Source organism: Gossypium raimondii, chromosome 10 (assembly GCF_025698545.1).
Source record: "Gossypium raimondii isolate GPD5lz chromosome 10, ASM2569854v1, whole genome shotgun sequence".
Lineage (NCBI taxonomy): Eukaryota > Viridiplantae > Streptophyta > Magnoliopsida > Malvales > Malvaceae > Gossypium > Gossypium raimondii.
This window is the reverse complement of record NC_068574.1, coordinates 2703007-2716727: the sequence shown is the minus strand read 5'-3', so window position 1 is coordinate 2716727 and position 13721 is coordinate 2703007. Positions and strand designations below refer to the sequence as shown.

The 13721-nt window shown below is 29.4% G+C and overlaps 1 protein-coding gene and 1 non-coding gene across 4 annotated transcripts; one reads left to right on the top strand and one right to left on the bottom strand.

Annotated features, from left to right (window-relative positions):
• The first annotated feature begins 251 nt into the window (after window positions 1-251).
• TRNAE-UUC (transfer RNA glutamic acid (anticodon UUC)) lies at window positions 252-323 on the top strand. The gene has a single exon. It is a non-coding gene; the product is annotated as a tRNA-Glu (tRNA).
• Window positions 324-713: 390 nt separating this feature from the next.
• On the bottom strand, window positions 714-3701 carry LOC105777710 (heat stress transcription factor A-4a). Of its 3 annotated transcripts, none has more exons than XR_001128386.2 (3): window positions 2477-3494; window positions 1321-2379; window positions 714-1043 (listed from the first exon to the last, which is right to left on the bottom strand). XR_001128386.2 is itself a non-coding variant. In XM_012601099.2 (3 exons), exons 2-3 carry the CDS (start codon window positions 2690-2692, stop codon window positions 1384-1386), a joined length of 1212 nt encoding a protein of 403 aa, XP_012456553.1. In that variant the 5' UTR covers window positions 2693-2867; window positions 3504-3701; the 3' UTR covers window positions 1191-1383. The 3 variants fall into 3 exon arrangements, 2 of the variants coding, with proteins under 2 accessions (XP_012456553.1, XP_052478710.1); XM_012601099.2 differs by lacking the exon at window positions 714-1043 and adding an exon at window positions 3504-3701 and having other exon boundaries at window positions 1191-2379; window positions 2477-2867; XM_052622750.1 differs by lacking the exon at window positions 714-1043 and adding an exon at window positions 3504-3701 and having other exon boundaries at window positions 1191-2379; window positions 2477-2862.
• Window positions 3702-13721: the final 10020 nt, after the last annotated feature.

Here is a 13721-nt window from a genome sequence, read left to right as displayed (position 1 = left end):
TGAACAAATTAAAGTAGAGAGACTAAATCTACACTTTTATAAAGTACAGGGACTGATAGATAATTTAACCAAAAGCAAAAGTGCTTTGAAGACTACTTTTTTCTTCTATTGAGTGACGTAAACAGCCCACAGATTGCAATCGAACTCAGGCTGATATGGGATGAAAATGGGGACCAAATTGGTCATTGCAAGTCATTGTGTTATTTTATTAGGTGATCAATTAAATATTTTATTATGAACTAATCAAATCATCCATTGTCGTCCAGTGGTTAGGATATCTGGCTTTCACCCAGGAGACCCGGGTTCAATTCCCGGCAATGGAAATATTTTTATATTATGGGCAATTACCCTATTTTTTATTTTTATACTCCATGGGCCACTGCCCCGATACCAAAAAGAATTTCAAACATAAGCCCGTTTTGAGTTATTTTTATTAATATTAATATATTTTTATAATTAAAATTAACTTTAAAATATTTTTTAACTATTTAAATGAAATTCTAGCTGAACCAAGACAAAAATGTCTTGATCGAAGCCTAGTTCAAGTTGGGTTGAGCCATGACTGCTCTAGTGACATCCATCGGCTCAGGTGAGCCTCTTCGCAAGAGGTAGACAAAGTAAGTCGTCCCTACAGGAGCCCGGCACTGCCAAGAAAGATGGAAGAGGAGAGGGTGACAGCTGATTGCCAGCGGCCAAGCAAAGAAGATCCAGGGTACTTTCAGAGAGTTTCTTTTTAGTTGCTTTTCATATATTTAATCATCACCTAGAAGTTACTTGAGTTGCAAGCATAAAAATACAAGAAAATCGAACTTTTTACTTAAGACACTTAAGTCCATACCATCATAAGCTATATCCTTCAAGACATTTTTTCCTAAACCCTCAGCCATACACCCTTCTACTGCAACACAGCACTTAATTCTACTTTTCCAGCAAAATGGATTGATTTTTTCAGTAATTTGACAACTACGTAACAACACCGTCTACTTCAATCAGGTACATCTGCATTTCCCAACTCGACATAAACACAGCATGTTGTTAATCACCTGTCGGAATACATTTTCAAGACGTTAATGAAGCATGCCTATTGCAACCTTTAGCAGACCCTCACATGATGCAGGCAACAATATAATCATCAAATATGCCATAAAATACAGTAACATGACAACTTTGCAAATACATTAAAATCGGAGTTATTCTAAAAAAATATGTGAATCTGAACTATATTGAAGCAGTAAAAAAAACAGCCATGTATACAGCACCTAAAAATAAAATGAACAAGTGAATATTAATGACATGCTTTAGTTATCAAACCAATCATACCTAAACTTAATACATCTGAAATACTGAGGCACCAAAAGGTGTAAAAAGAATAGTCAACCGATATCACGTTCTCTCCGCAGGAGTAAGATGCCCCATCTGTTCTGCAAGGTTATTTACATTCTTAGTATTCCACCAAAATTTGCCATGATCACCGGGTTTGCTTTCGTTCTTACTAGCATCGGAATCTTTTCTTTCTGACTGAACTTCCTGTGTATCAGTTGAACCGGGATTTTCAGTCAAAAATTGTTCCCAAAATATATCATTAACCCCAGTTGTTGCAGGTGCAGTAGTTCCTGCAGCTTGTTCCTTTGCTGTAATAGGCTCAGAAACAACAACGAGAGCAGGCTCAGAGTTCATGTCAATCCCAGGGGATTTAAGTCGAGCATCGATATTAAGCTGTATGCAAGATGTTGCTGGGGTTTCTGCACAGCTTGTTGATTCATCCAATTCAAGGTTTGACTCATGTTGAATGTTGGTTTGACCAAAATCATGTACCGCATTCTCCCAAAACACCATGGATGACTCTAATTGTTCAAATGGCTCCATATTAGACAATGATGTACTATCTACATTTTCTCTAGAAATTAGGGAATTGCCTGTCTGACTATCTTCGATCCCGGCTTCATCATATAAGTAAGCAATTCTAGTCAACCTTCTCTTTCTGTCATTAGTCTCCAATTGTGGTGTCAGATTTATGGCAACTCCTGGTTTCTGCAAGACACGAGCCACGGAAGACATCATAATTTGTTGCCGCCGTTCCATATTTTGTAAACGCTCCCTCAAAAGCCGCATTTGCAGCTGAAATCCTTGACGCTCCTGTTCATGCCTCTTTAACTCTAAAGCAAGCAACTCTTTTTCATTCTTAAGTCTCTCGATCTCATCTCTTAAATTCTGTCTCTCCGATTCCGTTAATGAAGATGCTCCTTGACCTAAGTGACTCTGCATGGAATGACTATGAACCGGTTTGCGTCTATGTATGTTTTTCAGAAGATGAGGCTGACCTCTTACAAAATCATCATTCGCAAATTCCCACTGCTCTGGATCAATTTTCCTGAAACCCTGCAAAGTATGGAAATAATTTAATTCAAGCTATAAAAAAAAAAAAAAGTGATCAAGCGATAAATGTCAGAAGGAGACAAAGGAACAACTGGCTCACATATGTATTAAGCTGTCTGATAAAGCTAGAAAAGTTATTGTGCTTGAAGAATCTGGGAAGTAAATCTCTTGCAAACTCGGGCGGATTCCATACAACGAAACTCTTATCACTTGCACTCCAGGACACGATAGAATCTGTGGAAGGATCATCCACCATCTCATACGTCTTCGCGAGGAAAGGAGGGAGCGAACTTGAGCTGCCCTGAGCATCATCCATACCCAAATTCCACTATATCTAATCTCAAACACCGTAATGTTTGGTTCTCCAACAGTCAAATGTCAACCAACTTCAACAATTTCCTCATAAATCTCAGAACTTAGAAACTAACATCCTCACTCCAACCATCAATCTTGCCCTTATACCGTATGCGCCCGACCGGAGATTGTCTTCCCTTATTAATCAGGATCCATAATTAGTCAAAAGGCTCTAATTCATGATTTGAATCAAAGATCAAACCCTTAATAGCAGTAGCATCAAACACTGAATGTATAAAATAAACAACAGCTTTGTTCACCACTTAAAACCCCAAAATCACAAACCCAGATCAATAAAAGAAAACCCTTTAATCCTGTACAAAACCCAGTCAAATATCTAAGCTGTTTCAATGTAATCGGCTAAAAATTTTAAAAAAAAAATCCCTAATCCAAACCCCCAAATTCTCCAAAATTCAATCAAATAAAACAACTTTGTCCTCCAATCACAAAATTACATATCATTCAAGTTCAGCTTCAAATTTCAAAACAAAACAGAGGTTTCTGTATTCAATAAAAGCAAAATCAAAATGAAAAAACAGATCAGAAAGAAACTCTCTAATTCTATTAGCTGGAAAACTATCGAATATTCAACAAGCCGTTAAACAATCCTACTAGAGCCACAATCACAACTTTTTTTCTCATTTTTCTTACAAAAGATGAAAAGAAAAGAAAATAATTACAATAGAAACAACTTGAAGCAAAAGCAACAAGAAATGAATTAATAATTAGGTTTTGATGAATGAGTCACGAGCGTTAGTTGAGTTTGTTTTTACCTGAGGCAGACTATAGGCCAAAAAAAAAAAAAAAGCGAAGTTGCAGTGAAGATGATGATGCTGACCCAGAATTCGAAAACCACAAACAAACAATTCCAAAAAAAAAAACGAATCGTTTTAGAAATCTGAGGGTTTTTTTTTCTTTTCCCGAGAATATTTGGAGATTCTCGTTTTCTCGTTCCTTGAACCTAGCTATGCTAATTTGTAAGAAAATTTTATTAAATATTAATAATATTAACTAAAATAGTAAAATTGTCGTTGAAATTTTAAAAAAATTGGGCATTATTGCTTTAGAATTTGACGTGAACTAGTGAAATTCGCTTTATATATATATATATATATATATATATATATATATATATATAGTTTTTGAGAATAAACAAATATGAAGAAAAAAATTTTACGCTAGAAAATATAAATAAAATAATAGGGTTGATATGGAAATCTCTAAAAATATATTAGAAAATTGAGGATTTGATTCTTGAATTAGAGTGTTGGGATTTTAAGCAATTTTATTCTCCATTCACCTTAGGATAGTAATAATTGGGAAATGTTTGATTTTGTTTTTTTTCGGGGGATTGTCTTCTTGCTTAGTACTTTTCATTTATAAATTCATCTTCATAAACAGAATATTTTATTTTCTATAACATGAAAAATGTTATAAATATTTTATTAATCTAACATAAAAAGTTTGATATATTTTACGATTTTAATATCCATTAAGAAGAATATAAAACTTATCGCCAGCGGACTGGTTTGAAGTTGCGTCTCGTGTTTTCATTGATGACTTGCTCGATTTCTCTAAAATTTAGAAATATTTGAACCTACACCATCTGTAAACAACGCAAAACTTTATTTGTCCAGATGAATCATTTTCGTTCCTTATGCAATATATCTAATCTCACCATACCCGATATGTTTCTAAATATGAATATCTATCTTATTTGATTTTGAAATGTTAAAACATCGTAAATTTGTACACATATAAGGTAAAATTAAATTTTCAATCTCTCGAACAAAATTAAAGTATCTTAATCCGTTGGTTTCAAAAGTGAACAACTTATAACAATTAATCATGACATTACACTCTTTCTAAGAAAAACTGATTTGCTTAACATCGAAACAGAGGGAAAGAATAAAGCATGATAACAATCCCATTGCTCCGTGATTGGCTGTTGAAACTCGAGGAGTGGGCCATGTAACACTTGGTTGACTTTAGGCAAAAGAGTTGGTCCACTAAATCATTTGGAAAGTGGGCCCTAGTTTTAGGAAATTATAAATGGGATTGGGCACTTATAAAGTCAACGCTGAGAAAATGGCCCATATGAATCTTTCTTGGGTTCGTCGCTGAATTCATTTCATTGGCCCAAACTATGGCTTAAGTTTAATGCTTCATTAGTTTTATAATTTGAGTAAAATATTAGAGTGCAATTATTTGGTAAGTCAAGTTTATAGTTTTTATTTTAAATTTTGGATAATTTTAAAATATTAAAATCTCTGAATTTATCAATTTAAAATATCAATCATCGTAATTATATTGTTTGGATAAATAATTATTAGAATTGCATAAGTTACAAAATAATTATCAAAGATATTAATAATAAAAATATAAAAATATGCGAGATATATATTTTGTTTGTAAAAACTATAAATAGTTTTAATAATATAATATCTTAAATTATATATTAAAATTTGAGTAAATATATATATTAAAATAAAATTGATGTTTTTTATATTTAATTTTTTATTCTATAGTAGAAACATGTACATTAAATAGTTGGGTAAATTATTAAAATAGTCACTTTTGTTTATCTCATTTTACGTTAAAGTGTTATAACATTTTATTCACTAAACAGTTAATTGTCATTAACGGCAATTAACGATGTAACGGCAAGCTGACGTGGCACATTAAATCATCATTTCAAATAAAAATTTTAAATTAAATTATATAATTGGTTTCCATAATTTTTTCGTTTTGAGTAATTCAATTTTTTTTCTTTTATGTTTTTTAACTTTCCTTCTTCTTTTTTCATTCTCTTTTGTTTCTCCCTCTGTTTTTCTCCCTTCTCCAGCTCTTTTAACATAGTTTGTTTATGTTTCCCATTTGTTAAAACTAAAGGGGAAGAAGAAAAGGAAAAAAAATTGTTCAAAAAAAATAAAAGTATACGGACTAGTTTTAACAAATGGAACACATAGAAAAACTACGTTAAAAGAGATGGAGAAAAGAGGAAAACAGAGGGAGAAGCAGGAGAATGAAAAAATAAAATAAAAGGCTAAAAAAACATAAAAAAAAAATTAAATTGCTTAAAACAAAAAAACATGGGGACCAATTGTATAATTGAACCTAAAATTTTTATTTAAAATGATAATTTAACTTACCACATCAGCTTACCGTTATACCGTTAACGACAATTAACGGCTTAGTGATTAAAATATTACAACATGTTAACATAAGCTATTAAAACGTAACATTTTAAACATAAATAACTAAAAAGTAAATCAAGTAAACAAAAAGACTATTTTAATAGTTAATTTTAAAACAAATTTATGATAAATTTTAGAAAACCATGAATTTAAAAGGAAAAAAGAATTTTACAACTAAAATCAAGTAATTTGGGATAAACCCATGATGTAAATTTGAGATGAATGGATATTAAATTTCTAAAATAAAATATAAAAATTAAACCATAAACATTTTTAATAATATATTTATTCGAACTATGGCATGATCGGTGGTTGTTCTGAAAAGCTTGATAAAGATTTGAAACAAATTGTAAGCAAAAGAAGAATAGGGATGCCAAGTGGGTGGCGGGCATATCGGGCATCACCTGACCCCACCATTGTAACGGATAATATGATTGAGATGGACCCCACCACATTTGAACCACCACCGTGAGAACCCCAAAAAGAAAGATGTACACTCTCTTGTCTCATTCTCTCCCGTAATGGGTGCCTTGCGAAACGGAAAATTAATCATAAAAAATTGCTCCAAAAGGGAAAGTGGGGGTGGCGGGCGGACTCAACGGTACTACTTTCAACTCCATTTATATGCCCTCTCTGGAATCCGCCCCGACATACGTTTTATTTTAAATACAGATTTATCTTTAAATTTGCTTTTTAAGATGATATTTGTTGGGGGTTATTTATTAAAAGTTAGGTATATTCCTTTAATAGGTTGGATATTATTTTTGAATTTTATGTTTTTGTTTTATTAGGAGTCACGAGGATTCAAAAAGTGAAAATAATTAAATTTACTCCTAATATGATTTTGGATTGATTTCTGAACCAGTAAGTTTACTCCCGTTTGTCTCTCAATACTATACCTATTAGCCGAAATAGAAGAACAATCCAAAGCAAAAAAAAATGCCAAAATAAACGAGGGAAGATTGTCCCACATTTTATAATCTGTATAAGATAAAAAGACATCTGTTTAAGTTAATACTCACATTATAAATAAACTGAACGTAAATAAATAAAATAATTACTATCTCGGGAGAGAGTTATTGTCTTAGAAGTAAATTCGTCTTGATCGGTGTAATCGTGTACTGGACATTGTCCTCAATATTAACACACTGTTTCAATATTCATACAAAAAAAAACTAGAACACAATTGATGTTACTCTTCTCAAAAATTTAATCGAAAATTTTTTTTGAATAGAAAACAAATGAGTTAAAAAAGGCAAAGAAAAATTGTTGTTTGCTTCTTGTTGTGAAAAAAAAATGAGAAGAATGACTTGTTATTTATTGTGTTTTCCAAATAGGTAAAATGGTAAAATAGCAATGTCAATTTTTGAAAATTAAGTATTTTCCTTAACCAAAAATATTCTGTAATAACCAGAAGATTTTCTACAACTGAAAATATTCTGATATCATGTTTGAAATAGAACACGAACCAAGCCAAACAGCAACAACACGTGTGTTGAGCCTTTAACCCCAATTTACTCCATGAAAATAAGATACAATTTTATATTTAAATCCCCTTAAAAACGTTGTCTCAAATATCTACATTACATTACCAACAAAATCAAATTAAGTTGTAATACGAATCATTATACTCCTACTTGTATTATAATTATTTCTTTTGCTTTACAAGCATTTAGATTTTAGATCACTTCCATTAAACAACCTTGTATATCATTAACGGAAATTCTATATTAAAAATAATAGTAATAACATTTATCCATTCAAATGCTCGAAAAACATAAAATTAAGAAGCATAAGAGGGAGAGAGTCAACATACACAAACACGAAGTACCGAATGTTTGCATGAAATCGGACTCAATGAATGGTGAAAATGTTAGACCGCCTTAGATATGGTCTGGATTTAAATTACGTTTGTTGTTTGAATTTTACTTTATTATTGTAATTTATAAAAAAAATTAATTTAATAATTATGACAAAATCAGTATACAATTCAGACATGACTATTATCAAATAATCTCATAGAAAAATTAAAAATATTGTCAAAAAAAGACTGGCTTTAAAAACCAAAAACCTGAAACAACGGTATTCCAAACTAAAATGGGACTATACATACTAAAGATTTTTTAGTCTACTAAACTACTGTAATCAGCTCCAACGGATATCAAACGGAGCTCGGATGGAAGAAAATACTAAGAGCTAGTTCTTCATTGTTTAAAAAAAATATTTTTGACTTCAAAAATACTTTTGGAAGAAATGCTGTGCAGAATAAGCTGCTTTTGGCTGAAATTTTTAGCTCTTCAGAAGCTAAAAATTTTAACTTTTCCTCTTCCAAAAGCACTTTTAGTGCTTAATTACCTTTTCACCCTTCAAATAACATAGTACTTTCCCTTTTTTTTCTTGGTACTTAATTACAAATATGTTAAAATCATTAATTAAAAATAAAAAAATATTTTTTAAAATACTAATTACAAATATTTAATGGTCATATTTAACTATTTAAAATATAGTTTATATATTCTAATTAAATTTTATAAATAATTAATATTTATTGCTTAAAAATATTTAAAATTTATATTTTATATATTAAAATATTAACAACAAGTTATAGTAATTTTTTATATTCTTACTAAAATATAATAATATTAACTAATTTAAATATGATTTAAATACATATTTGTTACTTGATAATAATATATCTAAAATGAACATTTTATTTCTCAAAACACTTTTGATAATAATGTTAAACACTCAAATTTTAAAACCGAACTTTTCAAAATACTTTTTCAAACACTTTTAAAAAATATTTTTTAAAAATATTGACAAACTAATCCTACCAGTACCACTCATCTATGTAAATAAACTGTTTTCTCCTTTTTATTCTTTAACTTGCAGCACACAAGCTCCTCTTTTTCAACACCCCACAACTATATACATGTAGGGTACACACAGAAGTGGGCTCCCACGAGTGGGACCACCCACGCCCCAACACTGACAAATGTGACGGTCAGTCAACTCAGCCAGTTCTTCGCATGCTACAGGGCCCCACCGCATATAGTCCCTAATGCCCAATCGATACATTAGCTACTACTAGAAGTGATCATGGGCCGGGCCGGATTCAGAAAAAATTCAGCTCACTTCTTAGGTTTTGGGTTCGGCCCGACCTGAAACATGTGCCTGAAATTTTGTCTAAGTTCGACTTAGGGAAAAAAATATTAAGCCCAAATCTGGCCCAGCCTATTTTTTTATGATAAAAAAATAATTTTACTATTTTAATAGCTTATATTTTTATAATTTTTAAAAGATTAAATTAACTTTTTTATCATTTGATGGGCAAAGTGTAATTTTACCATTACTATTTTAAAATTTTATAAATTAGAAAGAGTTAAAAAAAGAATTTTTATTTTTATTTTAGAGTAGAACCCTTGCCCATGAAACATCATATCAACAAATTTAACAATACTAATAATTAAAATTAAATTTTAAAATTTGAAATATAAAATTAAAATTTTAAAATAAAAAAAAAGAGGAGGAAAAGGCTTAGGAATTTTTAGGAAATGGGAAATGGGAAATGGGGAGGGGAAATAAGAATTTTATTTTTAAAAATATATATATATTTATTATATTCGAGCCGAGCCTAGGTCAAAAAATTTTTGCCCGAGGCCCAGCCTGTTTTCTAAACGGGTCTCTTTTTTGCCCAAATCCATATTTCGGGCCTATATTTTTACCCGAACACTCTCATATTTCGTGCGGGCCGTCAGGCCGAGCCGGGCCGCCCGGCCCATGATCACCTCTAGCTACTAGATGATCCCAATTATTTTCACTTTCTTTTCTTCTTTTTCTAAAAGGATTTTTCACTTTCTTTAATAATAAGAAAATTGAAGACACTAATTTTTTTTGTCCAAAATTCATTCAATAAATAAAATCATACAATTCAAGGAAAAAAATATTAATAAATACTTATAGATTATGAATGACAAGTTCTATCAATATAATAAACGCTTTAGCCTCGGCATTAATAGAACATCATGACACATTGATATTTGACTTTGTCACAATTCAAGCACGACATATCTAGAGTGATTGCAAGTATTTAATACGATAAAAAAACAGCTCCGAATAGTCCAAAGCGATAAGCCAAAATGGACAAAAGAGTCGAGCATTCACCACATTAGAGATAACGACAACAAAACCATCACTACAATTACTTGTAAAACTAAGGCTACATGCATAATCAATACTAAAAAACTTACTACAAGAGTAGATAAAAACTTCAAAAACTAAAATTTTATTAAACAATGGAAAAACAAACAAAAAAAATATAAAACTTAAGACAACACGAGTTCAAATCGATTCGTGAAATCATTTATAATTATGAAATACTATCAAATCAGAAACAAATTAAGAAACAGACGAAGAGCCACCCACTTTCCAAGAAAAATTACTGGTGGTCGGTGGAGTTTTAGTGAACGACATACGTTGCCATCTGTCCCTCACAACTTTTGAAGACAACAAAGATACCTACAAAATTAATCTGTAAACTGAAAATAGATAAAACATGTGAAGTGAATGAGAATAATAAAGAAAGAAAGGGTTGGTGAGAGGGAAAAAAATAAGTGATGCTAGCCCGAAGATTGACATTGCTACTAGGCAAAACAAAATATAAGCAAACGGCTTGGAAAAAAAGAGTTAATATCAATATTTTTAAAACCAAACTATGGTCAAAATTGATTAAATTATCGATTTTCAGTTTAATCAATTTATCTAATTTAATTAAACAAAATAATTTAAAATAAAATATTAAAAAATAAAGAAAACCAGTTCAACTATCAATTCAATCGATTTAAAATTAATCAAATCTAACTTGATTTTGAAAACAATGATTACAATACATTTACATGTTGGTGAATAAATTTATGCATAAAACGTATTTATAAAATTTGATATATATATATACATATATAAAACCTTCAGTTAAAATAGTAAATTTGGGTTATTAAAAAATAGTAAATTTGATACATCGAAACTTATGCTACTTTAAGTTCAAAATATATGTTGTGTGTATTCTTAAGAAGTTTATATAAAAAGATAAAAAAGACATAAATATTATCATCATAATCGTAACCTATTTTTTATGTAGAGGTTGCTCACCCCATCCCTTAATTATAAGGTTGGAGATTTGAACCCATGACATAGGAATCGGTCACTGTTACCAACAGTGGACACCTTGGTTCCAACGTAATATCTTATTTTGTAGAAATAATAGCTTTTTGATAATTTATTGATCAAGTTGGAACTCAATTGTTTGGTGATACCATTTCAATCAAACACATAAATAATAAGTAAATATTAATTAAAATTTCCTTTTTATACTATAATTATTTTGAAACATAATATTTACATTTCAATTTGTTACAGTATGATTTGTTTGTTAAATTTTAATTAAGGTATTTATTTCTAAATCGGTATAGCTCGTACTTGTTAAAACTCTATGTTTTGGTAGTAAATTGGAACAATATAATGTCTAGAAGTACTTATAACTCCGCCTCAACCTATAAATAGGAAGATAATGAGCTTCGGCGTATTCGAACCCACGTTCTCTTGTATTGCCAATAATACTTATGCTAATTGAACTAAAACTCAATCTGTAGAGACATTAATTTTAAATTTAAAATACTAACACAGTTACAAATTTTAGTTAGTTAGTAAATAGTGGATGATAGTTAACTTTCGTTAATTTTAAAAGTTTTCCTTAGTAAAGATTTATATTATATGTACTTATATAATAAATAAATTAAATTGACACTCTAGTAATAATAAATAATTTTTTTGTAAAGTTAGAGGATCCACTTACATCGAGTAAAACTTAAGTTTGACGTTCATGGAGGTCATGCATGTCAAGTTTGGTATAAATTAAAATTTGGTAACTATTCATTTTATGTAAAAAAAATTCGATAGTTAAATATATATTAGTATAGACAATATTTTAGATCGATATGATAGAGATATTGGATTGTTTAAAATTTTACATGCACAAGAAGTATAAATATGTTGATAAATTGAACAATTGAATTATAGAAATATTAATTATGTAAAAATTACAAATGAGTATAAACCCAGTTAAATTTTACACCAATGTAAGTGAATACCTTCCCTAACGATATAATTTACCAAATAAAAAAACACATTGCTAGTACTTTTATTTATGAGTATATAAAACTTATTATTTTATAATATTTTTTATGAGATGGGTAAGTTTTAGGGCTTCAACATGAGATTAAATGTTAATTGACATCTTATCACTATTTGGTTAGCATAGTCCTTATATATTTTTAATTTGTGTTGAACTTATTAATTTAATTAATTTAATGAATTAATTAGACATCGATCTAATTAAAGATGATAAAAATATTATGATAATATTTATATTTCAGTAATTTTATTATTTATATTAAATAACTTAAAATACAACTTTTAAATAGATATTAAAATGAATGAGTGGTTAAGAGATTGATTTAAAACTCAATCCTTGGTGTTGATTATATATAATTTTAGGGGTGAAGTTATGATTTTTTTGGAAGTTGAGGGCTAACTTGTATATATCTTTATAGTATTTAAAAGGATTAAATTAAAATTGTATCAATTTTTAGAGGGTCAAACTATAATTTTGCTATGTATTATTTTAAAATTTTATAGATTTTGAAGGAGTTAAAACATAATTGTTCTATTCTTGGGGTGGCTAGGGTATTGCTTGCCACCTAGACTTGTCTAGGCAGCCCGTTAAGTCCGACCCAACTTGCATCAAGTTTGGACAATATTTTTATATTTTGGGTCGACTTGACCTGGCTCGAATTCAATTTAAATAATAAAAATATTTAACGATGTTAAATTATGCCAAATTAAAGTGTATTAAACTAATAGAGATTAAAATCGAAATTTAACACATTATACTCTAAACATGCTTTAGTTTTTAAAGGGATAAATACTAAAATTATACATAAAGTTTGATACAAATCGTAATGTTGTATATCAACTTTAATTTGGCGCATTTACATACATCAAGCTTTATCTTTTGTCAAACTTTCACGTTTCACTAACCTCATTATTTATATAGCACAAATTTCCGTTAAATCACATGTAAATTTTGATATGATATTTTGTTAGATTAAAAAAATTAAATTATTCTAACCTAGATTAAAAAAATGAATTTGGAAAGAGAACCATTTTCTAAGCGTGTTTATTTTTTTAATTTAAGTGAAAAATTTAATTTTTTATTTTTAACCTAATAAAATAACATGTCGAAATTTACACATGATTTAATGAAAAATTGTGTCGCATAGACAATGAAATTAGTAAAATATGAAAATGTAACTAAAATTAAAATTAGTAAAATATTTTAATGCACTAAATTAAAATTAATGTGTAATATTATAAAATTATTTAAAGTCTGTATATAATATTGATATTTTTTAAAGGGTATATTGAGTTTTTTTTTAATTATTGGGATAATTATCCAAACTCTCGACCGTTTTAAATTTATTGATATTAATTTTTAGTACAACTTATACTTCTGTTTTTATGGAAAGTACATGAAACATAACATAAACAGCCAATTGACCGAAAAATATCTAAAGTTGAAAATACAAAAAAAACACGTGTTGCCCACGTGATCCTGGGTAAATCTTTTCTATTGCATATAATAAGTGGCTCTCTCGTAATTTTAACTAACATTCATGCCCAATTACACTCTCCCTTATAGCTCACACTTTTCCTCCATTTAATAGCACTTCCATCTCC